Below are 27,080 nucleotides of genomic sequence, written 5' to 3' on the forward strand. Positions count from 1 at the left end.
TTGAGTGCAAATCCACAAGAAACAGAGACATTTTTATTAAAGGTTTACAATGCAGATACAGAAGTTGTGTAATAATATGCTACTTACTGCAAAGCACTACCAATGAACATTCAAGCCTTATGGAAAAAGAAGACATTTTTCTTATTTTTTGCTAGTGCTCTGCTAATAAAATTTACTTCCTCATATTCTTAAGCCATCAAGGCTACAACATTATAACTGCTAAACATATTTACAGTCAGGTTTCTCAACTGTTGGATTGCAGAAACAGAAAATGTCCTTTAAAATATTTGGCTATCTGCTGGCAAGTATTTTGCCTGTGTGCTTCATGCAAAGTAAAGAATAAATAATGGCTTCAATTAATTACATAAATTTTGTGAAAAGCTGAACTTTTGACTACTCACAAAACTAAGATCTTAAGTTTACTTAAACACATTTTTGGTCTATCAGTTAAGACTTTCCAAATATTCATTCAATATTTTAAAAATTTTTGATTGTTGTATGTGAGCATGTCAGACTACTCTGAATCCATCAGGTAGTAATTATGACATAGGATGTTAGTCCATTTAAACCTAGTGTATTCTATGTAGGTTTTGTTATTTAAATAATACGGCTGTGAGGTGCAAAACAAGGTATCAACTTCTTCCAAGTGCCTATCTTATGATGCTTAAAAATTAGATGCAAAACCTCCTAGAATGGTGATGATTCTGGATTAAACTTTCATGATGGCCATGAGGTGATACAGCTAAAGTAACTCAAAATTAAACATAAATTCATATGACCACACAGTTGAATTTTCAACAGAAAGTTAAAAAAATTAAGGCACTTCTGTTATATCTAGCTTTATATTCTGCTAATGTATAGGCTACATATTTAGCTGCAACACCATGATGAAACTCCAATAATCCTTAAATTTACAACTTGCAAGGATTTGGTCTTCAATCTTTATTATGCAGTCTATGGCAGAAACAAACAATTTCACATTATAACCTTATTGTTACACAGACTTTAACAATGAAAATAAGAAATACATTTTGGCTGCAGAAAGAAAAAGACAAAAAAAACCCCCAAAAAAACCTGTTCCATATAGATGTATTTCAGAATACACTTAAATTCATCAAAGTACATTTTCCCCCCAGTTAACTATTGATAATTTATTTACAGAACAAGTAACAAACAATGTCTAGAAAATGCCATTGCACCACAAATTATCTACATGGATATTTCTAATCTTCATACTAGAAAACAGCTAAGAAGGCATTTGCAGCACATTGTTTCTTCCTGAAATCGTAATGTGTTTTAGCAGCTAATACAAAATGCAGATGCAGACTGTATTATGTTAATTAGAAAAGCAAACATACTACCAGTTTGGTTAAGAAAAAGTAGATGTCTAGCAAATTGTCGTTTAAAATTTCTTTTTTAAAAAAGGTCTAATGCATGAAGTGCTTCAAGTACTTCACATAGGGGCTGTTGTTTACTTACAAATTGAAAATGCTGCTGACAGAGCAGCTGAAATTTGAGAAACTACTTGAAAGAGAAGACATCATCAGCCTGCGCAAGCTGTGACAGGCTTATAGCTACATTTTTATTCACAAAGAAATTTATGTTAATCTATGCTATTTTGGGGATCATTTGACAATCAGTAACAATGTAGAATACTTTCATTTACTCACCTCTTTTAGAAGAAGTGATAGCTCATTGTTTTGATTTTAAGGTATTTTTTAAATTTATGTGAAATAGAAGCAGAAGATGAAGCTTGGAGGTTTTTTTTTGTGGTTTTTTTAGGTTTTGTTTTTGTTTTGTTGGTTTTTTTCCTTTTTGTTAAAGGATCGCTGAAAAAAAAAATCCTTTGAAACTGCAGAACATGCAACCCTTGTAAGAAAAGATCTCTTGAACTACAAATGTGTTGTTCTATTTGACCTTGTGATACTTCAGCACGTAAATAACCTGCACAGAAAACACCTCTACAAATATTTTTAAGAGTAAATAGAGTGTACCCAACAGTATTACAACTTCATATCCCATTATTTTCCGTCCTCAAAAGCTCACCTTATTTTTCAAACTATAGTTGTCTAGCCTTTGAATTTTTGTTTCCAACCTCCTTTACCACCACTGTAACTTACCAAGTGCATGTCAGGTTGCTACAGGCACAGTAGCTGTGTTTTAGACTACTGTATATGCTCCTGGTAAACAGGACTGCTTTGAACACTGGAACCTGGAAGGCCCCTGTATCTCCTGGCTCTGCTCGCTGTTACATTTCATGCTTCTGTTAAGTGCAATACAGATGTGCTGCAGAAGCAATTTTTGACAGACTGGAAAAGCAGGCACTTTCCTCTGTGTTTTTTTTTGAGGGAAAGCATATCCTACATGTTCCCACTAGCACACTGTGGCACTGGCAACTGCTCTGAGAGCCATGCAGCAGGAGACCCTGTCACGGCAGTGGAGTAGTTTCAGCTTCTTGAAGTTCCAACTGAAAGGAAAGAAATTGCAAATACAATGAACAACTGTGATATCTTCCCATCCACAAGACTGCGTGTATGTGTTTTTTTAGGAGGAATTTATTTCTCATTTGCAGCTACTGTTCTAATGTTATAAAGCTGAGCACACAGCCCAGAGTAAGACAAGACTATGCTTTTGTCTGAAGCAACAGAGGAAATGATCACAAAGAAACATTAGTAGGTCTGAAATTTGGATTAGAATTAGAATATACTTAGTATCAAGCCAGTTGTTCTCTTTCTAGGGAAGAACTCTCTAAGAATTTCATGAGCATGGAAAAATTTCACTCCCTCTCTGTATTCTTTCTGTAGCAGTTACAGGGGAATTACTGCTTCAGTTGAATACATTCTGTGCTCATATCAGAACAGTGTCTAACTTCTGGATTTTCAGTTATAGTCTAGTTTCAATTCTGCGTGAGGTGAACTTACATCAGCAAACAAACCCAACAATCCCTCAGCCCTGTGTGTGCGCAGTCTCCACACTGAGTGCTACTTGCATGTAGGCACGGTAGCACTACAGATCTTTCCACCAAGAAAACCTGCTTGCTGCACAGCATGTTCTGAAAGGCTGCAACCCCTTTTTGCTCAGCAAATTTTGTACCAGAACCTGTTAAGAGCTGGGTGGGAGACAGTGCAAATCAAGGGTTTATGGAATTGAAAGCATAGACACAGATGGAGCCTGGAGACTCACAAAGAGCCCGTGTCAACGCATATCAGCTACGAAAGAAAGCCCAGTTTTAAGGATCTATTGAACTTAGACAAATGTTTCATAGACGTTGCTATCTCACCAGAAACGAGCTGTTTAAAAAACCAGTACTTTAAAGTTATTATTGAAATACAGTATAATTCACAAAGGAGATGTATTAATTTTCTAAAAATACACAGGAAGGCAATTCTCTGTTAATACAGGTAGATGTGAATCTGACAAGAAGCTGCCCATTTTTTTTTCATGTTTCTGCAACAGGAATCACCAACATTCCCCATATTCATTCACAGTGGGTCACATAGCACAAGAAAAATTAAGAAGCAAGAAAACACTTTCTTCATTCATTTAATCAAAGTGAAACTGGCTTTGAATTTTTTCCTTGTTTTAACTTAAAAACTTTTTCTTGAATCCAATATCCTTTTTATTTCTACATGTGGCTGCCAGCCCAGGCAGTAAAGGCAAAGCTTTCGGGGCTGAGCCTTTTGTTATTGAACATATGTGAAGCCTCATTTTCAGCATATGGGGAGGATTTACAGTTTCCATTAGGGCATTTAGACATTTCAGTAGTTGACAAAAAAAAGCATCAGAAGCTAAAATTGAAAAGAAGAGTTACACACTAAAGTCCTGAAGATGTGCCTGTACATGATTTCCTTAGTTGCTTGGATGGATTCAGGTGAAGCTGCTATAAAAACAGCTATAAAAATGGGTCACAGAGAAACTAATCCACTGAAACAAATTAAATTTCCCAGATTTCTATAATTATTAATAATCCAGTTCCCTAATTATTTAGGATTTTTAGTTATTAATACATAGATACTAGCAAACCCTCAGTTTTCAGGGAAAAATAACTATCAATTGATTTTAAACTCAAAAAATTAAACCTTCTTCTAATTTCAGAGATAAATTGATGCAGAGAGTCTCTGAGCATCTGAAGTAAAAGCCACTTCAATATACTTGCCAAGATTTTGATATGAATCAGTTAATGTCAACAACATCAAAAACTCTCAGCCATTTGCAAAAGCTACTATTTGGTCCTTCATTCCCCTCCCCTGCCAATACATTTCCCCCCCAGGATTACATCACTCCTTCTCCATGCAAATTCACCTATAAGATTGCATAAAACCTCCTGAAAACTATAAGCACTTAATCTTGACCTTTTTGGTAATGCCCAAGGAGCCACAGACTAGGCCCAAGGCCACTATATTAACTCAGAATAATATGAATATTTATGATGTTTCCTGTGGTGCTTTTGAAGTGGTAGAAGACACTGTTGTTCCTTCCAACAACTTAAATACTTAAGAGTGTCTATTCTAAATGCTTTTAAATGCTTTAAGAGTGTTAGGCCTTATGATTGAGCCTTGCAGTTCTCATTTAGCAGGAGAAAAGAATTCTGACTTGGCAAAAAAGCAACTTGTAGAACATCTGTTTCTTAGAAAATTATATGAAGTGTGCCAAGTACTGCACAACCTTGCAATTAGAATTCATACCAAATGCTCTCCAAGGCCTTGTCTATACAAGAAATACCTTGTCAGTATACCTCAATCAATAGATACACAAGCTAGACTTTCTTTTACAGAAAGCACTTACCTGTAAAAAGAATACCCTGTCTATAGAGTTTACACAATCTCACTGTCTGAGAAAATATTGGTGTCTGTCTTGGGGTTTATTTTCTTTTTTCTTTTCTGAGAGCTAAAGCTGCATTCACTCTAGGGCCTTTTGTGTTTAAAATAATAATATAAAAATATTAGGAATTACATTTTTAGTTACTATTCCAGAGAACCTTTTTAGTGTAGATTAATTCAACAATCTTGTCTCTCGTTCTGATAAAAGCAGACATCAAAAAGTATCTCTTACATAAACATTTGCAGGAGAAAAAAGATAAATTAATATTGAGCTTTGAACACAGCTTACTGTGAATGTATTCTATAGACATTGTGGAGAGTGAGAAAGACTGTACCAAATAGCTGCTGAGCTGAACTCCAGGGAGAAGGCCCAGGTCAGCTTTCAGGGAGCACATCTGGCAGAAATAAACTAATGGCAGCATCAGCAGCTGCCAAAACAAGGACTGCAGGAATGGTGATGAGGGAAGTGGAGTTGGCCACTCCAGAGTCTTTCAAATATCTGAACATGCAAAGTCCTATCCATCCACCTATGAGGACCTGAGCTACCAAGTGCTGGCTTCTTCTCCCTGGCTCCGGGGAAAACTGATGGCTAATTGCTAGGAAGAGCTACCAAAGCAGTCAAACAATTTCTTCCAGCTCTGCATGCACCTTTTTTGTTCTCTGCAGATTGGTTCTTTGCTTTTCCATCATGCAGTTTCCATCCTTACTGCCTCACTTGGACCTCATTCCTTATGTTTCCCTTTCTCCTCAGCATTCTTCCTCTCAGCTCCGCTTCCCTTCAGAGTCCTTCCCTTCTCTTCTCTTTATATATGCTTGATTTCTTCATAACTAATTTATTTAATCACTATTCCCTGAAGGGATAAAACAAACCCTAACCAGCAAAGAACCCAACTACAGGACTAGTTTCCTCCTTATTGCCACTCTCAAGATCACTTCACTTGCTTGCTCCATCCTTGCCCCAGCAGGCTGTCTCTCTTGGTGGTGTAGGCTGAAACATCTCTCTGGGAAACATCATCTTCTATTCTGTGCTTGCTCAGTTCTCAGGGAAACAGATTTTATTTCACTCAGCCTCTAGGCAGTACCACATTAATCTTTTCTGTGGGTAGAAGTTTAGAAGGCTACAGCTCTCCTAGAAGTAATATAAAGATATATAACTAAATGTAGAAAATGGGTGCATACACACTGCACTCTACAAAGCTGGAATTGTACTAGACAGAAATACAATCTTGCTGTCAGACACATGCACAAAATTGACTCCACTGAGGCTTGCAAATGCATTATTAACAGATGAATGTAGTAATTTGCTACACCTAGTAAATACTACACTACATACACACACATATATATGTGCACCTATGCCAAGTTTGGCAATTCTGCTTCACCACCAGACTGAGCAGGTGCCAATTTCACAGGCCACAGTTTGGCATGTATGACTCAGACACAGGTGAACAACACCCATTGTGGATGCTTAATAAAGCTTCTCGCTTTAGCCCTTCTCCCTTTAGACTTCCCTCCTCTTTTGTGGTGCAATTACTGTTTAGTCGCCTTGGAGATGGGAATACTCTTATTTGGGCTATCTGGCAGCAGCTGAGTATCAGGCAAGTAGCTGCTTTCACAAGAACCCACTGAGTTCTGCACCTTGAGGAGGCAGCCAGCTTGTGGCTGAAGTGGCAGCAGTGAGAAACTGTTGTATGAGCAACCGAAGTATATTGCTGAAAGGTGATAACGGCAATGAACCAGGCTTATGCCTTTTGTTCTTATTTTTAAGGAATTACAGAGACAACTCAAACTTCTAGTGCTTGCCGTGTGCTTGAATTACTTTAATGAATGCTAAGATTTGCTTTCCTGTTTTGCTGAGAGATGAAGCTTTGAAAATCTCAAGACCACAGTCACAGGACCATGGATATTGAACATGTACAAAACAGCTTCTTTGCAAAAATAGGCTGAATAAAAAAACCACAAACAACTCTTGTTATCTGATGTGCCATAAAATCCCTACTTCTTAAAGGCTTTTTCTACATGGAAAAGGTATTTTCTTGGTATACCTGAAATGGCAAAATGGCACATTAGTATTTAACATGTGTGTATATATTTTCATATATATATATATATATATATATATACATATCTAACCCCACCTTATTCACCACATAATTATCTGACACAAGAATGGCATATAGACAAGCCTCGGTCTATCTCTTGCATGACTTTCAGGACAAACAAGGCCAGGTAGGACTTCTTTGTACATCAATCAAAGTGAAAAGATAGAGGGTTTTGTTGGTTTTTTTTTTTTTTTTTTTTTATTCCCTGTTGCAATGGGAGAAGATGAGAGATCTATCTGTATTCTGTCCCACTCCTGCCTCCATCAGCAGACAAGGAGCATGAACAGGTAAATCTGTGTTTTTCAACCTGTGGCAAACATCCTGCAAGTGAAACACTGTTTTATGTGCTTTGTACATGCATGCACGCTGGACCCAGTCACTCAAGGTACCCTTCAGAACCCTTGGCTTCTGAGCATCAAACAGGGCAGAGAACAACTTAGCACCATGCAGGACTGGGGTCTCTGTGTATGCATACACCAGTTTCAAATACAACCTTGAAAGCGTTCAGACCTTCCAAAAGCTACAAATCAGTGTACATGGTAACTTCAGAACACATGTCATCTCCAAGCGGGTGGCCTGGATCCAGAGATGACATCTCCACTGCTAGTCATACCTGGTGGTTAGTCCTATCCACAGTGTTGGCAGTGGAAGCATGGTCACGAGTGTTTTGTCGGACTCGGGTGGAGTTTTGCTGCTCAATGGTTGAGGAAGTGGGGATGCAGAACTCTCTGAAACACCTTTTGAAATTCTCATCTAGAAATGCATAAAGGACTGGATTAAGGCAGCTATTTGTATACCCTAGAGCAATACAGAAGTGCCAGGAGACAGTCTGGAAAGTAGTTTCTGGGATGTTGACCAGGGCTTTAATGATAACATAAATGTGGATGGGAGTCCAGCAGACAATAAACACGGCCACCACTACAAGAACCATCCTTGTGATCCTCCGCAGGTTCCTGTCCTTCTCTTTGGAGCCGGATAACATGCGAACGCTCTTCAGGCGTAAAATCATCAGCCCGTAACACACCGTAATGATCAGGACTGGCATGATGAAGGCAAAGATAAATACACAGATTTTCAGGAGGTTCTCCCAGTACCAAGCAGGGTGGGAAAATGTAAGTGTGCAGTCAATTGAACCTGAGGAAAAGGAAAACAACAGAGAAGAACATTCAGGTCAGTTTTTCCATTTGCTTTTCTTTAAACCTTTCTTTAATTAAATATCACAGGCAAATATATTAAGACTTTACACCTAAGTAAATATGTAAAATGAAGCAATCTGTGACCTGTCATTTGCACAAACATTGGCAGGATAGAGTGCTGCAAAACATGCATGAAACATGAGTTAGGAAAACAAAACCAAATTAACATGCTCTCTTTTGCATATTATGGCTTGGAACTTAATGTATACTAAACAAGGAAAAGAGTTGAACTGTCATATATGCTTAAACTTTGACTGATTTTCACTTACAATATAAAACATGGTGAAAAGAAGGATTGTTAAGCCACCATATATGCTGAGCGTTTGGGCATTTCGGGGCAACGGAGAAGAGAACGACATGATGCTTTGGCAACTATGCACTGTGGAAGATCTGGATTTAGGCTGACATGCTGTCACTGCCCCTTTATGGAAGGTCTTGGAGCACCAGTGGTCCAGAACATGCTCTCTGCTCTGTATCATGTCCTGCCAGACAGGGTGTAGCATATCTATGACTGCCAGTGGGAGTATCCTGGGTAAAGCACAGGCTCCTGTGCTGAAGGACAACGCAGAACTGCCCCACAGCAGAAGGCAGGCAGGCACAGATGATTTTCCAAACACTACAATAACCAAGTGGGCCAGCAAGACTTGCATGGACCCATTGAAGGAGCTGGAGCTGCTTGTTGTAAAACACAGATCACATGCACTGCTTGTCCAGTCAAGTACAGCAAAATTGTTGAAGGGGCTCATTTGCACTGATACTTGCTTTACACAGGTTGGAGGTCAGAAGTTAATTCAATGCCTCTACACTACAGTGAAACAATGCAGAAAGGAGTTGAAATGCTGAGTACTCAATTTAGGAATGAAAGCCAGACTTACCATGCCTGTATTTAGTAGTTGCCATGAACATAACTGGCAGGCCAATGGCAGAGGAAAGAATCCAGTTGCAGATATTGACAATTTTGGCATTTCGGGGGGTACGGAAATCAAGGGCCTTAACTGGGTGGCAAACAGCCACGTAGCGGTCCACACTCATGGTGCAGAGTGTGAAGATACTGGTGAACATATTGTAGTAGTCTATGGATATAACGATCTTACAAAGGATGGTACCGAATGGCCAGGTTCCCATCAAGTAATTCACACTCTGGAATGGCAGAGTACTTGTTGCTAGGGCATCTGCCAATGCAAGATTGAAAATATAGATGTTGGTGGCAGTCTTCATTTTCGTGTACCTAGAAAAAGAAATTGGCAGAGCATGTGAATGACCACAACTGACATTATTAAATAAAACTGAATTCAGTGCATCATCTATAAGAAGTTTCTGTAAAATAATGTGCTAGATACTGTCAAAGATCGCATTTTCTGCTTTTAGCCAAATGACCATGCTATGATTCACCTACATGTTGGCAGTTAGTTCAGTGTGACATCAGCTGAAGGGTATAAGGAAGAAAAAACTAATTTAACTTGTGCAAAAGGAAAAGATACACATAGAAGAAACAATATTATAGAAGCTAAATAATTGAGAAGCTGAAAAAATTGAATGTACAGATCAGATACTGTACTACGTGGATAGATTTTCTGTACCTGCTGATGTCATGCCAAATATCATAACTATGGTCTGTAGAAATAGAAAATTAATTTCTAGGTTGTGAAGTAGTAATATTGTCATTCCAAATGAGCAGCACTTGAGACACATTTTTTATGCGGATGCTGTACTTTTGTAGTGGTACAAAAAAAGTTTCAATTTAAGTAATGTTCCTGGCCATTCTGCCCTGATTGCTGCTGAGGTTGCTGGGCGCTGTGGCTGCTTGGATTTTGGGGGGTCAGATGGCTTGCTCTTTTGATGAAACTTCCTTCCGTTTCTGCAAAACTAATAAGCAGAGTGTTTGATCAAACATTTTACAATTTATATAGTGCTTTTCAAGAGGAATAGCTAATTTCAAAAGACCTGTCAAGGAACCTGCTAGGGAAAGCAAAATGTAAAATACACAGTTTTGAGGGTTTTATCTCTCTGAATGAGATCTCTTCAGAACATGAGTCAGTTGCAAAAAATCCCAATTAAAAGATTGTGTAGGAAATGTGCATTTGGAACTTTTCTTTGGTAGGTTGTGCAGAAATGCAGATTTCATGTTGAATGGACCTAGAAAGCTTTAATGATGAACATTTGAAGTCATTGGCACTGGATCTGTTCTGTTATTTTTCGCCCTGCGCACGAGAAGGCACTAACAATCCTAATTTCAATTTAGGGTGGTTTTAAAAACAGATTTTCAAGTAGATACAAATGCTATCTTGACTGCTGCCTTGAGAAAGTATGAGTTGAATATGATACTTTCAAGTTGTAAATAAACTCCGTATTCTGAAAGTCCTGTAAAAACTTTTCTTACTCCATTTATATAGCAAGTTCGTAACTAACACAGGAGGAGGTAGATGCTGCAAGCATCTACAACTCTCTCTTCTGGAAACTGGAAAAAATATACAAGATTGCAGTGTGGGAGAAGTACACAATAAAAGCTACAGCTCTAAAAACTGGAGGGAGGACAAAATATTTCTTGGGCAATTTGCTGGAAAATCTTCCAGATAAAGAATGAAAGCAGCAACATTTATATTTTGTTATTAATATCTCTCCAAAGGTCTGAGATATCCAGGAGTAGCTGAAAGTGTGTCCAGAGCTAACCTGAAGGTTTGATTGTGTTGTGAGCAGACATATCCAGCTTGCTCCCACCTGATCTGCTCAGGCCAGGACAGCCACAGAGGGGCAGTGGCTCTCAGCTCTGCACAAACAGGCAAAGGTGACGAGGGTTCTGTGCCCTCATCCGGGCTGCTGATCCCTGCTCAGACCTTAGATGATTGCCTGCCTTCTTCACAGCTGGACAAGAAAGCACACTTGGGAATGCTGCTCAGTGCTGCTGCCATCACACGTGATTCTGGGACAGGTCAGTCTGGAGAGCATCGTCAGATAATAATGACAATGCTTTGTTATCAGTAATTAAAGCCATTATGATTTAAAAGGAATGTTTGACACAGCAAAAAAGCCCAAACCATCAACCAATATGCAAATGACTTTCAGGTTAGCATGAGAAAGGATGGACAGAAAAACACTCTGAATAAATAGAATTAAGTTTCTTCACTGGGCATGGGCCTTATTCCACTTAAATGCTGCATATTTTTCAGTTTTGCTATCTAATTTTCGTTGTCAGTTTAAGTTTAAAAGTTCTTGGAATTGCTTTGCTTAATGGCCTCTATAGACCATTAGTGAAGGGTTTTGCTTGATTTTCTAATCATGCTGTTCTTACAATGAATAGAAGCAGAGCTCTTACGGTGATAGAAAGTATTTACTTCCACCTGCTGCCTAATCAACAAAAGCCTATTGAAATGCACAATATTCTTTTCAGTGAATTCTATGAGATTTGGGTGTTTCTCTGTACAGAATATTTAAAGATTTTATAAGGGGCCTATTTCTGCAAGGTACATTTTGTAAAACATGTATTTTTCCAAATAAGTAGATTATCAGTGTCCCCCAGGATTATTTTTTGGCATGAACAAATAAATACCAAAGCAATTGATTAAACATCATTTTAACAGCATGAAAAATAACAGTCAATCAAAATGAAGTTTTTCAAAGTCTTGATCTTAGCTGTTATTATACTTTTTGCTAAGGTATCAGTCTACCTATTTGAACAAGCAGAACAAACATTTCCGTTATCCAGACACAGATGTATATGTGATGCTATTTCTACAGTTGAGAGGGACTTAGTAATACCAAAATTTATAATGAAATACCAAAATTTATAAATGCAATCTTTTAAAATACTGCTTTCACACTTTCATTCAAACTTACTGGTATTTAGATTACATTGAAATTTCATTGTTTAAAACATCAGGTGTATTAAATTCTGCACAACAATGAGCAAGGTTGCAAGTGAAGACAGAAGTTTGCTTTGGGTGGCCTTAGTTTTATTTTACAACTCTGCAATGTAAAGACTAATAGAATGTGATGAATCAGGGGCTTCTTGTGAATATTTAGTGCAATACTGCTCTTGGTATATATACAAATTAATTATGCTCATTATAATACTGGCACCTACTAGTATACCCCTTCTAATTCCTCAGTGCAGGTTTTGTACCATGAAATATCTGTTCATGAACTGTTGTTTTGCTGGTAATAGTAGATGATAAATCAGGTTTACAACAGCAAGAACACACTTTATGCCTGTCTAATTTTTTAGGGAAAGCTCAGCCTTGTCTTTATCTTCAGTCCTACAAAGCTTTAAAGTAGACTTCAAGTTTGAAGACCTGAGCTATACAGGTCCACTCAACTGGGATTTGCTTGGAATAAGAAAAAACAATGGAGAAAAGAGTGAGAATTCAGCTCAGATACTCACCATGTTCCTAGCATTTAAGGATTAATAGAAAGTCTTGAAATGGATCCCTCAACTATCGGGCCACTTGCAGTTTGTAAACCAAATAAAACTTTCGCCAGATTAACCTCAGAGAGACTCCAGCTCCCAGGTGTAACAGCACGTTGGACAGGAGCCAGGAGCACCTTCCCTTCCACTTCTCATGCAACAGGAGAGATGTGATCATGTTTGTGACTCTGCAAAGACACCTGCCATGGCCCCGCTTCTGGCCTGTCCACTCCAACAGTTTAATTACCACCTTCAAATATTTTTTAAGAGTCTCTTCTTTTAAGCTTCTTAAAATGTAATGAAAACTTTAGTTTGCATCACACCTTATTTAGGCCTCACAGAGTTTATACTGCTATTGTAGTCTATACAACTAACGTAGTCATGTCCCTACTGCTCCCTGGTCAAGTCGTTTACATCCATGTGGATTGTTGAGATATCCCCTCCTCCAAAGCCTTCTGCCCTTCTGGACCAGAGCATCCTTGGACCAGCAGGCTGGTGCAAAGAAGCTAGAGAGGTCCACATTTAGCTCAGTGTAATACAGAGTATAATAATAATAATAGTAGTAATAGTAATAATACAGATAAATTATTGTTATATGCTTATATTATTATCATTATAATAATTATTATTAATGATAATTATGCAGCTCAGAATAATACATAACATTACAAATTAATTAAAAATTTTCCTCTGAATAACATCAATGAGGAAGAAAGCAGAAAGTCATTTGCACTTAGGAAATGGGCTGGTTGATGACAGACTGGTAACAATTACTTTCAGCAACACAAAGGCATGCAAGGTTTTGCCTACAGAATGCTAATTTGGAGACACTTCAAGAACTGTGTTTAAGTTCAGCACAAAATACATGAAAAACTGGACAAAATCACCGGAGATTCACTGCAGAAAGCAGTCACTCTCAAAAATGGTTTGGCTGCTGAAAGAAACAGCAGCCAACAGTTAGGTCTTGCATACAGACAACCTGACATAAATCTTCTTGATGCTGGAGATTAGGTTAGCATGTCCAATTCATGTTCTTCTTGCATAAATGACTTGTTAAACAAACGAAGAATCATTATGTGCATACATTAGATTAGTTGAGGTTGCCTTGGGTGGGAAGATTAAAAACATGTTAAGTATGCCTAGTTGAATCAATTTAAATTATTTTTTCCCCATGACTGTTCTGGTGCACCTTTTATATGCAACTCAAAAACAGTAGGAAAAAGGGATTTTTTTGCATGTTTTCTTGAGATATCAGGTACTTTCAATTTTTCTTGAGCCCTTAAAGCTTTGAACAAAGTCATGACATACTCAAGGTAATCTGTAAAACCCTGAAAATTTTTTTTGTCTGCCAATCCATTTTTAATATTTAACACTGAAATAAAGTCTCTCAAACCACATTCTGGAAAGTACCTTTGAGCTAAAGGGCCTCAAATGATGGAATTTACTGATGTCCGTCTATTTTATTATCCTTTTCTTCCCATGGTAATGGGTCTCCATAGAGTGAAAGACCCATACTGTATCTCAACCACAGCTGTGATGTGTGTTGTGGCAGGCCGTAACCTATTAAAAGTTTTGAAGTCATATATATTCTGGAAAGGTCTAACCTTCCTGTCTGTGAGCACATGATTTAATCAGCTTGAAAACTTAAATCTTTGATTTTTCTATTAATGGGTACTTCTGAATGCTTATTCTTTAAGCCATTTAATTTCATCTCTGGCTATAAGCACCATGAATTTGTGCACACCCCTGATAGGTTATTAGGCAGTAAGGCCACTCAGATTGGAGGTGCCATGTTGTGGTTAACAACCTCTGCATCCTTTTGATGTATATTCTACTAAAGAGATCTTATACAAGGCTGTAATTTAACATAGTACGCCCTGAGTGAACCAAATGAACAACAAATTGAAAAACTAAAGAAAACCTTAAGCAGTTATAATAGAGCTGAAAGCAGTCACACTTGGTTGCAATGAAATTGTGCAATTTGCATCACATTCACTTACTTCCTGCACCCATCCTGAGTTTGGGGGTAAAAGCTGAAATGGGGGAGTGAGGAAGCTTTTACTGCCTTTAAGAAAGACAGCTGTTGCTGTTCCCTCCTGTTAAAGCCTTGCATCCCGACTGCCAGCACAGTGCTACCCATTCACTGCTGTGACTTGTCACGTGGTTTAATTAGAGATGAAAAATATTAGGCGTCACTGAGGTGTCCAGGCATGACATACTGAGGGAGTGCAGTAGATCTAAGATCAAAGAGTTTAGTTATTTTACATACTCGGTCATACTTCACATACATTGTTCTGGAGCAGCTTTCTCTCCTTTCTTCACTCACTGGCAAGGGGCTGTCCATTTTCTGAAGGAGTCTGAGCATATAGGTGGTCAGTGTGGGCCTCAGCACAGGGCAGGGAACTGCTGGGCTGTAGTTGCTTCAGTTGCTACCTCTTTTCTCCCTAACAATTTGTTTTCCCACTCTTTTGTCACTTTATTCTCCTCCATAGTACAAATGAGATTCGGCCAGAATGTCACCAAAGTTTACTTCCCTCAGGTTACCTTGTTAGCATCTTTGACTTCCCAGCTTATCCCTTCCTCTCATCGGGACAGTGTCAAGGCATGTGCAGATCCAGCAGTATTTGCTTACAGGATGCAGGAGGAGCAAGCAGAGCACCTGGGAAGTAGCACCAGCTCAGGGCCATTTTGCTTGTAGTCAGAACCCATCAGGAATTTATCTCATACCTCAGCTTTGGGAGAGGGTGAGCTAAACAAAAACCTTTTAGGCAGTCACCTTTAGTTTTCAATGCCAGTCTTTTGGGAAATGACATGGAGTTGTGAGGGCATCTGACTCATCCTGTTTTCCTGTGTTGGGACTTTGGACTAAAAATTACTTGCTGCTGTCTTTCTGGCTCTTCCTGATTTTATTTTTTTGGCTACTGAAAGGCATAATATAGAAGTTTTCTTTCTGCTACTTAGTTTAAGCTAGTGAGTTTAGTCCCTACACAGAGAAAATAAAACAAGCTCTTCCCAGACATCATAAAAAGCTACTTAATGATAAAAAACAAATGACAGTAATAAGTATGCTTCAGTGCCCAAACAGTCATTTGCTGGTACACTTCCTTCCCTTCCAGCCTAGTTGAACAGGGGGAAAATTACCTGCCAATTATTTCAGAACTTAATCTGGCCTGTTTGTCAAACCACTTTTATTTGACTCTCTGTTTGCCTGGGGCTGAGGCATATATGGGTCTCCAATAAAGGTCATTGCTTTCATGGTTATTGTGTAACATATCTCTCTGAAATAAATCAATGGTGCTAAAAAGGCTAACTACAATACATTTCCATTATCCAGCAGCAGGTGCTTATTGTTGAAGGTTTTGCTTTGCTAGGAAGACATATAAAGGAAAACTGTCAGTATATTCAATTTGACTTTTTCCCCCCTCTGCCTTCAGGGAAATGTGATTGAGAGTAAAACTGCTGACTATACCTCTGATAAAAGATAATGTGGTGACATTTTCCTAGAGGGGACAAGTTATCAGCTACTTTGTCTGGTTTCCAGGCACTGGTACCCGCTCCTGCTCTGTATACTGATCACCAGAGATAAGGACTGTACATGAAATATCCCCGGTCAGCAGGGAAGCTGGCAGGGAAGCCTTTGAAGATAGTTTTAATGCTAGTAGATGTGAGATTCCTAAAGGTGTGGTAGGGAACAGCAGGTAATCAATCCCCCTGGTCAGAGGGTAGCAGAGAGGTGGCATGGGGCTGGAGGGCAGGCCATACACAGACTGTACAGACCAAAGTACCGCCAGGCATACAAGGTATGGCCTCTTGCATGCAGGAGATTGGGATCTTCTTGTGAAGCTGTTGAGAGGGAACTGGAAAGGAGCGACAGAGGTGAGACAAAGGAACTAGAGAGAGAATAAATGAGGAGGAAGGCTTGCCTATGATGTGGGGAGAAGGGGAAAGAAAGCAATGGTGAAAGATGGCATGAGAGGAAGAAGGAGCACAGCTATGTGGTATGTGAAAAGACCAAATCAAAAGTACTGGAAAACATGGACTGAGTCTCTACAAGACAAGGATGAGATTGTGTCTGAAACTGTGGCTGAGGGAGTTCCTAAGACCACAATCTTATGAGAGTGATTTGGGTAATTGGCTCCTTAGATGATTTTTCTATAGGGGTAGCACATCCCAGGGCTGAAGATTAGCACTGTGACAACTGCTGCTCCCTGTTCTCCTTTAAAAGAGACTTCACTCAGTTGGAACTGCTCCACACAACACGATGAGGAGGAGGAGATGTTCCACTTTACACAAACGTTTTTGTTCTGAAGTTTTATTCCTGATCTGAGATACAAAATCTTATAGCTGATAATTGAACACTTCTCAGCAAGAAGGTGGAAAAAATCTATTTCATGTCCTTCACAGTTATTTGATTAGCTATGGTGCATCATCCCTACCTTTTTTTCATCATGTAAATTCAAAGGGAAATATAAATAAAAGTTAGAAGTGTTTAACATTAAATGGATAAATGAGAATGCTTATCACAGCTTGGCTAAGCTGTGGAACTCCTTGATAGTGAACATCATTAAAAGCCCACTTCCAAAAAGGACTAGAGGTCTTTGAAAGATAATTATAATATTCCCACTTTCAATACCATAAACCCAAACTTCATTATATAAACCAAAGAAGACCTAGATGGTTATAAAAAGAGCTTTGAGATCAGCTTAAGCACAAAAATTCAGAAAATAGTTGCTTTTGGACTTTTTAAAAATATAGTTACATGAGTGGATTTGTATTTTGAAGAGACTTATCAAGCATTGAAAACTTTTTCCTTGGAATCATAATGAAAATAAGTAACTTTCTGAAATGTCTGTTAATGAAGATCTCTACAACAACCATCTTAGAACACCTAAGCTTAAAAACAACAAAATTAGAATCCGTAAAAATGCTTCACATGTTTGTTTTGAAGCAGTTTTGTTTAGTAGTGGCAATCTTTGTGACCTTCTTCTTCCTATCTTATTTTTGATCCTCATTTTTTGGGGAGTACTGCATGTTAGAAATGTCCACAAAAAGCTACTGAATAAATGCTGATGCAAACTGCAGCTCAGAAACTCTCTGCAGTCTAAAAGTCTATTAGAAAGATAGTCACACAGTTTTGCCCCTATTTTTTCCATTCTGTGACTAAACACCAGCTGCTGGCTATGGCTAGAAAAGAGGCTAGTAAGCTAAATTATGATTCTGTGACATTTGGACTTCCACCATATTATGTTTGAGATTTTTGTAAATATGTCACCTTTTGATCTAGAAAAGTTATAAAAGCTTATCCACAGTGTTCAGCAGAAGTTATGCTCAATGGTTTGGGAAAACACTGTAAATTAAAATAAAATAAAGCAGTACTTCAGGATTATGTTAGCTAAATAGCTAATTAGTCATTAGCTTGCTAGTAATTATGTAATGTAAGCAATACATGCATACAGTACTTTCTACCCTTCGTGAAGCCTCGAAAAGTTGGTTACTTTTGATTATTTTTATAAAGAAATTTAAAAAAAACACGAGGAAGTGTTTAACACTATTTTTTCATGGCAGCCATTACTATAATGTCAATCCAGGAAGAGTACAGTCAGTGGGATCCAACAGCTTTTTACAGGAAAATTGAGTGAGAAGGTTTGTTTCCTGCTCAGAACTGCCTGGTGGTAGGCACTAGCAAAGCCAGAGGGTCTGTGCACCTGGGCCTGGCACGCTGTCCTGTGTGCAGGAGTTCACTGGGACTGGGGCCAGGCACAGGGTCTGGAGATGAGTCTGGGGCTGCAGAGCTCATCCCTCAGGTGTCTCTGCTTCCTCAATGAGATGGGTGTTACCACCAGGTTGTAGCCTCATGTATTTTTGGTCAAATTGTCATCATGTCTGTAAAAACATAATTTAAAAAAAAAAAGAATATAGAAGTATACATTCCATTTTATCTGTCTGCTTTCCTTCATCTTGAGGGAGGGGGGGTAGCTGCTTGCTAGTTAAACATTTACCCACTAGCAAAGGTTGGTAAACTCTGTCACAAACAGTATGCAAACAGGGACACCTGCCTTTCTGTAAGGGAGGATGCTGAGGGTCACCCCCTTGCTATGCTGCTGATTTAATTCAGCTCCTCTGCTGCTCCCTCAGTTCTGTCCCCAGGTCTTCTCTGGCTGGTGCTGTGAGCTCTATTAATTCATAATTGACATGACTGGAGAAGGCTGCTGAGGCTTTCAGGTCTTAGCACAGGGGTGGAACCTTTGCAGTCAGTGGAACGGGGCAGGACACACACTCACACAAGCAATGCTGTGCAAATGCAGAGAGGTTCATGAGGCTGTGGACAGAAAAGAAAAGTGGGAATTTTATGCACTTCTTTGTTTCTAAGCTCCCTGATCTGAGCTGCTACAAAAGATGCTGAAGGTCACCTTACATACAGCATCCATAACACCATGTCACCTTGCAAACCTATTTTTTAGAAATACTTGTTTTGCTTCACCCACTTTCAAGCTTAAGATAATGTACAGATTTTTTTTTTCTCTAAAAAGACTCTACACTTTTGTGTACAGGTGTGAGAAGATTTATTCCTCTGGTGATATCAATTATTTCTACAACTGAAATTTCAACTCTAAGTCTGTTCTACTTAATAAAACATTTTTTCTGAATTTTAAGTAAACTCAGCTGAACCAGAGTTTTCAGTGCTGAACAGTCTTTCCAGATTAGATGACGCTTCAGCCACAGCTCTTTTTTTTTCAAAACACTAATAAGAGGCTGTTTTGAGACACATAGAAAGCTTTCTCTTAATTTCAGAGAGAGGATTTCTTCGACTTCTTTCCCTGTTTGCCTTTTTTTTCCTTTAAAGCACTGTAATAATTTACTCAATGAAACAAGACATTTCCTACCTCTACAAAGGATTGCGGAGAACCTGAGACCCCTTTGTTGTATGTAAAACATTTCTAGCAAAACAAATGAAGAATCACACTGAACTTGAGTGACTTCAGCGGCTGTTGGTGGAATTACAGTTCTCCCAGAGCATTTGGATTGTGGAGGACTGGGGCCTCTGTGAGCTATTCCTCTCTTCTAGACCCGTGATGCTTAAGAGTTTAATCTAGGATCTATTGCAGCTTTCTAGCATATTACCTTAATCACAAGGCATATTCTTATTTCCACTCTAATTGTGAGATTAATATCCACCGACTTGATGAGAAAGCTGCAACAGCCTTTGGATTACTGTGTAAATTAATTCAATGCCACATGGTACTAATTGTACACTGTCTTCTTGTACTCCACAGCAGGTAGAAGTAGCATTTGCTGTTGATATATCCATAACAACAATGTATTCATATTAGTAATTTACACTTACACAAAGCACATGAGGAAAACAGATAATAAAAATTCTCTATAGATTTTTTTTTCAGATTACAGGAAATTTATGGCTAGCAGTAAAACCTATTAAACTACTACTGCTGTCACTTGAAGGCATTTTTTGGTACTTGAGAAAGGAAACACTTCAGTGTTAGTAACATGAGGTTAAGCCTCACACACTACATATAAAACATGTAAATATTAATTCAAGGATGAAAGCATTCAGCTGAACAGGAACCATCTGGAAGAATGAGGAGGGTGGATGAGAATACATTAATTATAACGTAATGTGTATAAATTGGAAATCTTGGAATGCATTTGGTCAGTCTGCTTTGCACAAAGAGCCTTCTTTTCACATTGATAATCACAATACATTTCTAACTCCTCCTTGGACATATCTGCTTTCTGACCTCTGTTTGCCCCAGCAGAGATAGCAGGGTGGCATTGTCGGGTGATGATAGTTCCTTGTCACGCCAGCTCTCACACAGCTCTGGCTCCAAACCCCTGGATTTGCCTCATGTGGAAAAATTTTAAGAGTAATAATGTTTATAAAAATGATATAATTATTTTAAAACTATTTCCAAAGAAACCAAGCATGAGATGTTAGCATGCAGCACACTTGATCTGAAGTCACTGTTGCTTTCACTGGGGCTGGACTCTGAAAGATGAGTAGGACAGTTTCAAACATCTAAGCACCTACCTCCCAACTCCTAGTATTTTCAAGACAAACTAGATACCAATACTATTCAAAAATGTTAATTTTTAGTAGCCTCAATTTCTTTCACAATTAATTTGAAGTTCAATATTTTGTTCTTCCTGAGAAGACATGATGGGAAAGGCAAATAAAGAAGGAGAGTTTTATATGATGACAAATTCAATCCAGTGAAACTCTGGCCTCTTACGCATAGTTGGATGCAAGGAGGCATGAATGTGAACACATAGGGTCACCATTTCATAGGCTCATATTCTGATTTGAAACACTTTCAAGCTAGTATAGCTTGCAGCAGGAACTGCAATCACTAAGTTCCCTATTGCTGACCAGATACACTGCACGTGCAGAGAGGCACAGAAAGATAATGTATTTTTATGTTGCTTAAGCCACAGATCCTATTCAGCCATTAGCATGTAAATTCCTTGTCATCCCAACTGCTAAACAGCTGTGTGGTGATAATTTGGAACAAATTCTGTCACACCAAAAGCTGTTCTTGCAAAGGAGATGTGAGGTTTGCCATAAAATTCCTGATGGTTTTGGACAAGCCACTTAATTTGTGTTTTCCTCTGTAAAATGAAAATATATTTTTGCTTTCTGCTATTGCTTCTGGCTTTTGTTTGTAAGTTGTCATCTCAGGGAAAGATGCTTTCTTTAGATAGGAATCTAAATACAAGTGCCTCATTAGATTTGGCTTTGTGGTGCAAGTGTAATTCAATTAATTACTGTAAGAAATATGAACCTAGTAAGGGTTATGTCCAGGATAATAAATACATAATTCCAGGGACAAGCTGGAAGCATATTTCTCTGCTGACAGCTATCCTGTCTCTGTTATACTGTGCATCTGCTTTTCCTCCCAGAGGAATGCATTCAATACTGCTACGGTGGTTGCAGTCATGCCCCCACTCAGAAGCCTTTCTGCAATGTATCCTCACACAGATAGCTTGAGTTTCAGACTGACCAAAACCACAAGACAGAAGAGCTCTGGGCATGCAGCCTCTAAAGCATAGTTAAACCCACAAGGCTTCTGAACTGCTCTAGTCTGAACCACTGATGGGTATCACTTGTGTTCCCACTAGGTCTACCAGATGCACAGGCTTTGCAGTGACATCCCTGACACGCGCTGCATCCTCCATCCTGCTGCAACACCCCACTGTGACCGCGACCCTCACCCCCAGCTTTCTACAGCTGGCACTGCTTGCGCTGCACCCACGCACCACAAAGCCGCCCGCTGCCGCTGGTGTGCCAGTGATGCCAAGAGACAACCCCGGTTCCTGCGGGCCCGACTCCTCGGGCAACGCAGAGCTCAAAGGGAGAACGGACGCTCCGAACGACGGGGGGGAAATGGAAGTGCTGGGGCTGTCCCGATAGGAACGGAGCGCGCCCCCTTAAAAGCGCCCGCCGAGCTCTCCAGGGCTCAATGGATGCTTCGTTTGGAAACGACGAGCAGCCGCGAAGGGAGATGAGCTCAGTCGGCCCCGTCCTGTCGCGATCCGCCGTCCCGCTCCCGGGCCGTCGCTCCCGGGAGGTGGCAGTGTTCCCTCACGGAAGCCACCTGCCCAGCTCGGCTGCCAGGCCGGCAAGGGAGCCTCTTTTCATCTCCCTCTCACTCGTTTTCCGCTCATTTACGGGCAATGGATTTATCGCGCGTGATCTGATTTGTAACAGCCCCACTGGGGGCTTTTTCTCTTGCGGGCGTGAAAGTTGCGAAGTGCCGCAGCACAGCCGGAACGCCGGGATTACAGAAAGCGGTCGCGATCACCGCATGCGTATTTATACACGTGTATACGCATGTATATCTATACACATATATAAATGTATTTCAATATACACATATAGATCTAGACATGAGGCAGAGGATCTCCAAACATGGCCACAGAGAAGTGTTTAACCGCAGTGCCATCTACATTTTGTTCGTGCATTTGGGAGAGGTGGGTGGAAAGACAGGTGGATGCGTGCCGGCTATCCGTGTACCACCCCGTACCCGTACACGCTCACAGGCAGTGGCTACAGTCCCTTTAAATCCTCGCTCCTAAGGGGACAGGTCCAGGATTCAGGCCCCGTTGGCCAGAGCCACTCGCAGAGGTGGGCAGCTCGGAGGATCCTTAGAATATCCTCGGACGCGCAGCGGTTTCTGGCGGACCGGCCGCCCCTCACTGCTCCACCTCAAGTTTCTCTTCCCCCGTCACCCGCTCCAGCTCTTTATCAAAAGCCTCCTTCCCTTTTCCGCGGGGGCCGGCGCCCGTCCGCACCCCTCAGCGCGCTGCCTGGCGGAGGGGAACCGCAGCATCCCCGCCGGGACACCGTCCCGCATCCCGGCTCCGGGCGGCGGGGTTCCGCCCCGACGGCAGCGGCCGTGGGCTGCGGGGCGGGGCAGGGCGGCACTCACCTGACGATGACATACATGACCAAGAAGTTGCCGAAGAGCCCCACGACGCAGACCACGGAGTAGAGGGCCATGATGGCGATGGCGGTGACGACGGAGGGGCCGCCGCCCGCGGGCGCGCAGGGCCCGCCGCCGCCGGCGCTGCCATTGCCGCCGCCGCAGGGCTCGGAGCGGTTCCAGCCCAGCGCCGCCGAGGCGTTGCCCCAGGCCGGGCAGGGCGGCCCGGGCGGGCGGCAGGCGGAGGCGTTGGCTGCGAACGGGACCTCCAGGGCGCCGGCGAGGAGCGGGGCGGACCCGTTGCCCAGCAGGTAGGCGACAGCCATGGCGCGCAGCGGTGTCAGCGCGGCCACCCGCTCCCCACGCCCGAGGGACTCCCGGCGCGCCGCGGTGCTGGCGCGGTGTCGGCGAGGCGACGGCACCCGCCCGCCCCGACGGTGCGCCCCGCCGCTGGGTGCGGGCACATGTGTGCGGCGGGCGGGGCGGGCCGGGAGGAGGGGCCGTGTCCGCAGGAGCGGCGGGAGCCGCCTCCCTCGCCCGCTGCCCGCCACCGCTCCTCCCAGGCCGGCGGGACGCGGTGGCGGCCGCCCCCAGCGGCGAGCGGGGCGCACCTGCGGGGGGCACTCGCTTCCCCTGCAGGTGGCACTTGAAGGCAAAGCGCTTAACATATTCCTTTCCCCAGCGCCGCAGGCATCGGTGGCAAGCACCGGAAAGAGAAAACCGGGGGAGACTGACTTGGCGAGATAAAGGCCGGTGCAGAGAGGAGATCAATGCGCGAGAGATTATCGTAGTGAGATAGGGATCTTGGCAAAACGATGTCCTCAGTGATTAACAGAACCTTGTAATAAAATGTGACGAACTTTACGGCAACAGTTTTGGAGGGGTGGTTGTGAACAGAATTGTCCTTTAGAAATGACTCGAATCTCATGGATCCTCAGGGTTTTCAGAGGACCTTCTGTTCAGAGCTCCAAGGATGTTCTCCCCTAGATGTTGGTGTGATTGTTATCGGATGTGATAACACAGATAAGAACGACATCAAAACCGTTCTTAAGCAGTGCACTCATTGTTACTGGATGCTTAATTTGCACACCGCTTGTTTTCACCGGTACCTTTTCATGATCAGTTGTTCCAAATGAGTACAGAGGTGTGGGACTGCCTGATGGCTGATTATTAGGACTTAGCTCATTTACTGTCTCACTAATGAAATCAGAAGAGATCCCTGGTAAGGCAGAAAAAAATATCTCCTGGTGAACAGGAAGGTGACAGAGTAGCAGTGATTGCTCCTGTTGCCTCATTGTGGATGTGCACTTATTCTGCTCACCCTGTGCAGAGCACCTCCCGCTATTTCAAGAGTGGTAATGACAAAAGTGGAGAAGAAACAAGTTGCAGCCTAAGAGAAAGATGCAGAATCCTGGGCATTTTAGTATAAGGTTTACCTATGTGCTTGTGCCACAAGCAGTGGGAACCAGTGCTGCTCAGGGCAGTAACAGTAGCGGAATTGACCACACACTCTTTCAATGTATATCTTGATAATTTATGGAGAGGAAGAAGAGGGAATGGGAAAGGGGCATCACTGGACTTTGAGAGGGATATAGGTCTGGATAATTTGTATTCCTTTTTTCATTCTAAAGCGAAAATGGAAGGAGAAGAACAAGTAAGCTATTAATGGGTACTTTCAGTAGATAGCATGTATTGCTTCATGGCCAGAGAGAGTATTTTCAGCATCGTTCATTGAGTAGGAGAGAGCCCATTTAGCATTGCATTTAGGATGAGCTTTAGAATAGGAGTTATTTTTGTCTCTGGAAATAGCTGTGGACAAATGAAAGCAAGAACTTAGAGATTTTATGTGGTCAAAGACACTGCCTCTTTATCCCCTGCTGAAGTATAGTGTATATATATATATATACATACATGCTGAAGCATGTATAGTCCTACACAGAGCAGGAGGAGCAAGACTTTAAAACTGGGCTTTTCTCAGAGACTTTCATCTCTGGATATGTGCACAGAGTGTGGGAGCCTCTGTCTGTGCTTGCCCTTTGTTGCACCAAAGCCATCAAAAGAGTTTAAGGTAAGCCACAAGTACACAATTAGTATTTAGCCCTTTGAACACAACTGTGCCCGGTTGTGGAAGGGATGGGGAAGATCGGGAGCAAAAATCAAGGCTGCCAGGAGACCCACTCCATATCTTGTGTCATAGCCAGGTTTGGATCATCCTCACTATCAGAAGGCCCTTTAAAATGACATTAAAAATACACTAAAATATCTTTAAAAAAACCCTTAAAAACAGATGCTGAAGTAAATTGAGTGCTATATGCACATCTTTATGACTGCTCACAGAAAAGTGATTAACAAAAAAAAAATTATGCTCAAATAAATCAACCTTTTGGCAGGTGCAGATGAAAACTTAGGATGAGGAGAGGGCTGGCAAAAAGCCCTGGGAGTTGAGCCTGTTTATGACAGGCCTCATTAAGCAAAATTTCAAGGTAGGGGAATGATAGTTGAAGGCACCTCTTTGCAAAGCTATTACAAGTGTTATTTCACAAGGACATAGGCAATTTGAAATAAACGTTTAGAATAATGCTTTCAGATGCTAAAGGTCATTTTGGGTGTAATAATGTGTGAGACTCTTTCTTCAAATAATTTCAGACAGTATAGGACTGTGTAGCCAAGATTCTGGTGAAAGGGTGTTTGTGGAATTGAAGACCAGTAATTCCTTCTTGTTGGTAGTAGTTCAGCTTTTTCCTTCTTCATAGAAATGAAGCAGTCTCAGTCATTTGCATTATTTCTGTATTCACAGATCACCAGTGTCTCCTTTCTAGATTGTGACAGTGACTCTGCAGATAAGGGCAATCTGCAGAGTGGCAAATACTATATCCATTAGTTGAAAATAAGTACTTTAAACTTCATCATCTCTGAGTTCTTCTGCCCTTGTAGAAAATAAAACGTCTCTTCAAAGTTTAATAAATGTAGCTATAAGTGATAGTTTTTGTGTTTGCATAACAAGTCTGAAGGGTGTCAGTTGGACCACATTGATGGTTGGAGTAGATGATTTTTAAGTCTCTTCCAACCTTGACAATTCTGTGATTCTGTGATATAGTCTTCAATTTCCTTATCTGGCAAGGCTGCAAAGCAGATTCATGACGGTTTGTTAAGGACTGTATTTACTAGCTGTCCTTGATAGTTAGCTATATTCTCAATTACCCTTGACAAACGAATAGTTTTACTTTTGCTGAGTTGGAGCTACATATTGAATGAGAAGAGTGAAAGGTGTTCCAAAAAACTATCACTGTAGTTAATGACATAAGGGTCTAGAGGAAGTTAGTGTGTGATATAATTTAATACAATAGTAAGGGGAACAGTTCAGTTCATACAATCTTACGTTTTCTAGCTCTTAGGTATTTTGCAAGTTCACTTCTTGGTCATTGGTTAGGCTTTCCAAATCCAGTAGCTCAACAGAGGGGAGATTGCTGCAGCTCTGTGCCCTTAGGTCTAGCTAATAGCCAGACTAGGCTTGTATTCCCAGTAGTCACGCCTGCAAGCACCTTTACGGAACCCACACATAAACATATACACACAGCTGGCCCCACAGACCGGCACAGACACAAACAGCACTAACAGAGACACAAACTGCACCAACAGCCTCACCCTGCTCCCATCTAGTTGTTCAGGGTGAAAATCTCCTCATGTGAATATATATGTGTACATGTACACTATATGGCTGTCCTCAGTGAGCATCTGGATCAGACACTCAGTCTGCCCAGTAGCTGCTCCCTGCATCCCAGCTGTTTGCACATGGACATAGGAGCCCTGTGTACCCAGTGGCTGGCCTGTATCCCTCCCTTTTCCTGCCTATGTCTCCTCCTCCCTTAAGCATTTCATGACACATTCTTGTGCAATCCCAAGATACTCTTCTCCTGAATCCCAGATGGTGTCCCATATCTCTAGCAGTTACACCCCACAGTTTGGGAGGTGCTCCAGGAAACTGCTACCCTGTGGTGTTGGTTATAGTGCTTGGCCCATGGGGCTGAGAATCCCCTGTGTCAGCCTGGGGACAGTCAGAGATCTCATTTCTCTGATGGCATTATTAGTGTTCTCCCACCTGCCCTTGTATCCTGGAGCTC

At 41.2% G+C, this 27,080-nt stretch overlaps 1 protein-coding gene across 2 annotated transcripts; it reads right to left on the bottom strand.

Moving 5' to 3' along the window:
• OPRM1 (opioid receptor mu 1) lies at positions 1-23,285 on the bottom strand. Of its 2 annotated transcripts, none has more exons than XM_053939303.1 (4): positions 22,966-23,285; positions 8,994-9,346; positions 7,536-8,056; positions 1-1,961 (listed from the first exon to the last, which is right to left on the bottom strand). In XM_053939303.1, the coding sequence occupies exons 1-4, from the start codon at positions 23,283-23,285 to the stop codon at positions 1,929-1,931; spliced, it is 1,227 nt and encodes a 408-aa protein (XP_053795278.1). In that variant the 3' UTR covers positions 1-1,928. The 2 variants fall into 2 exon arrangements, with proteins under 2 accessions (XP_053795278.1, XP_053795277.1); XM_053939302.1 differs by having other exon boundaries at positions 1-2,467.
• Between the last annotated feature and the right edge of the window lie 3,795 nt (positions 23,286-27,080).

The sequence above is a fragment of the Vidua chalybeata genome, chromosome 3, assembly GCF_026979565.1.
Source record: "Vidua chalybeata isolate OUT-0048 chromosome 3, bVidCha1 merged haplotype, whole genome shotgun sequence".
NCBI classification, from domain to species: domain Eukaryota; kingdom Metazoa; phylum Chordata; class Aves; order Passeriformes; family Viduidae; genus Vidua; species Vidua chalybeata.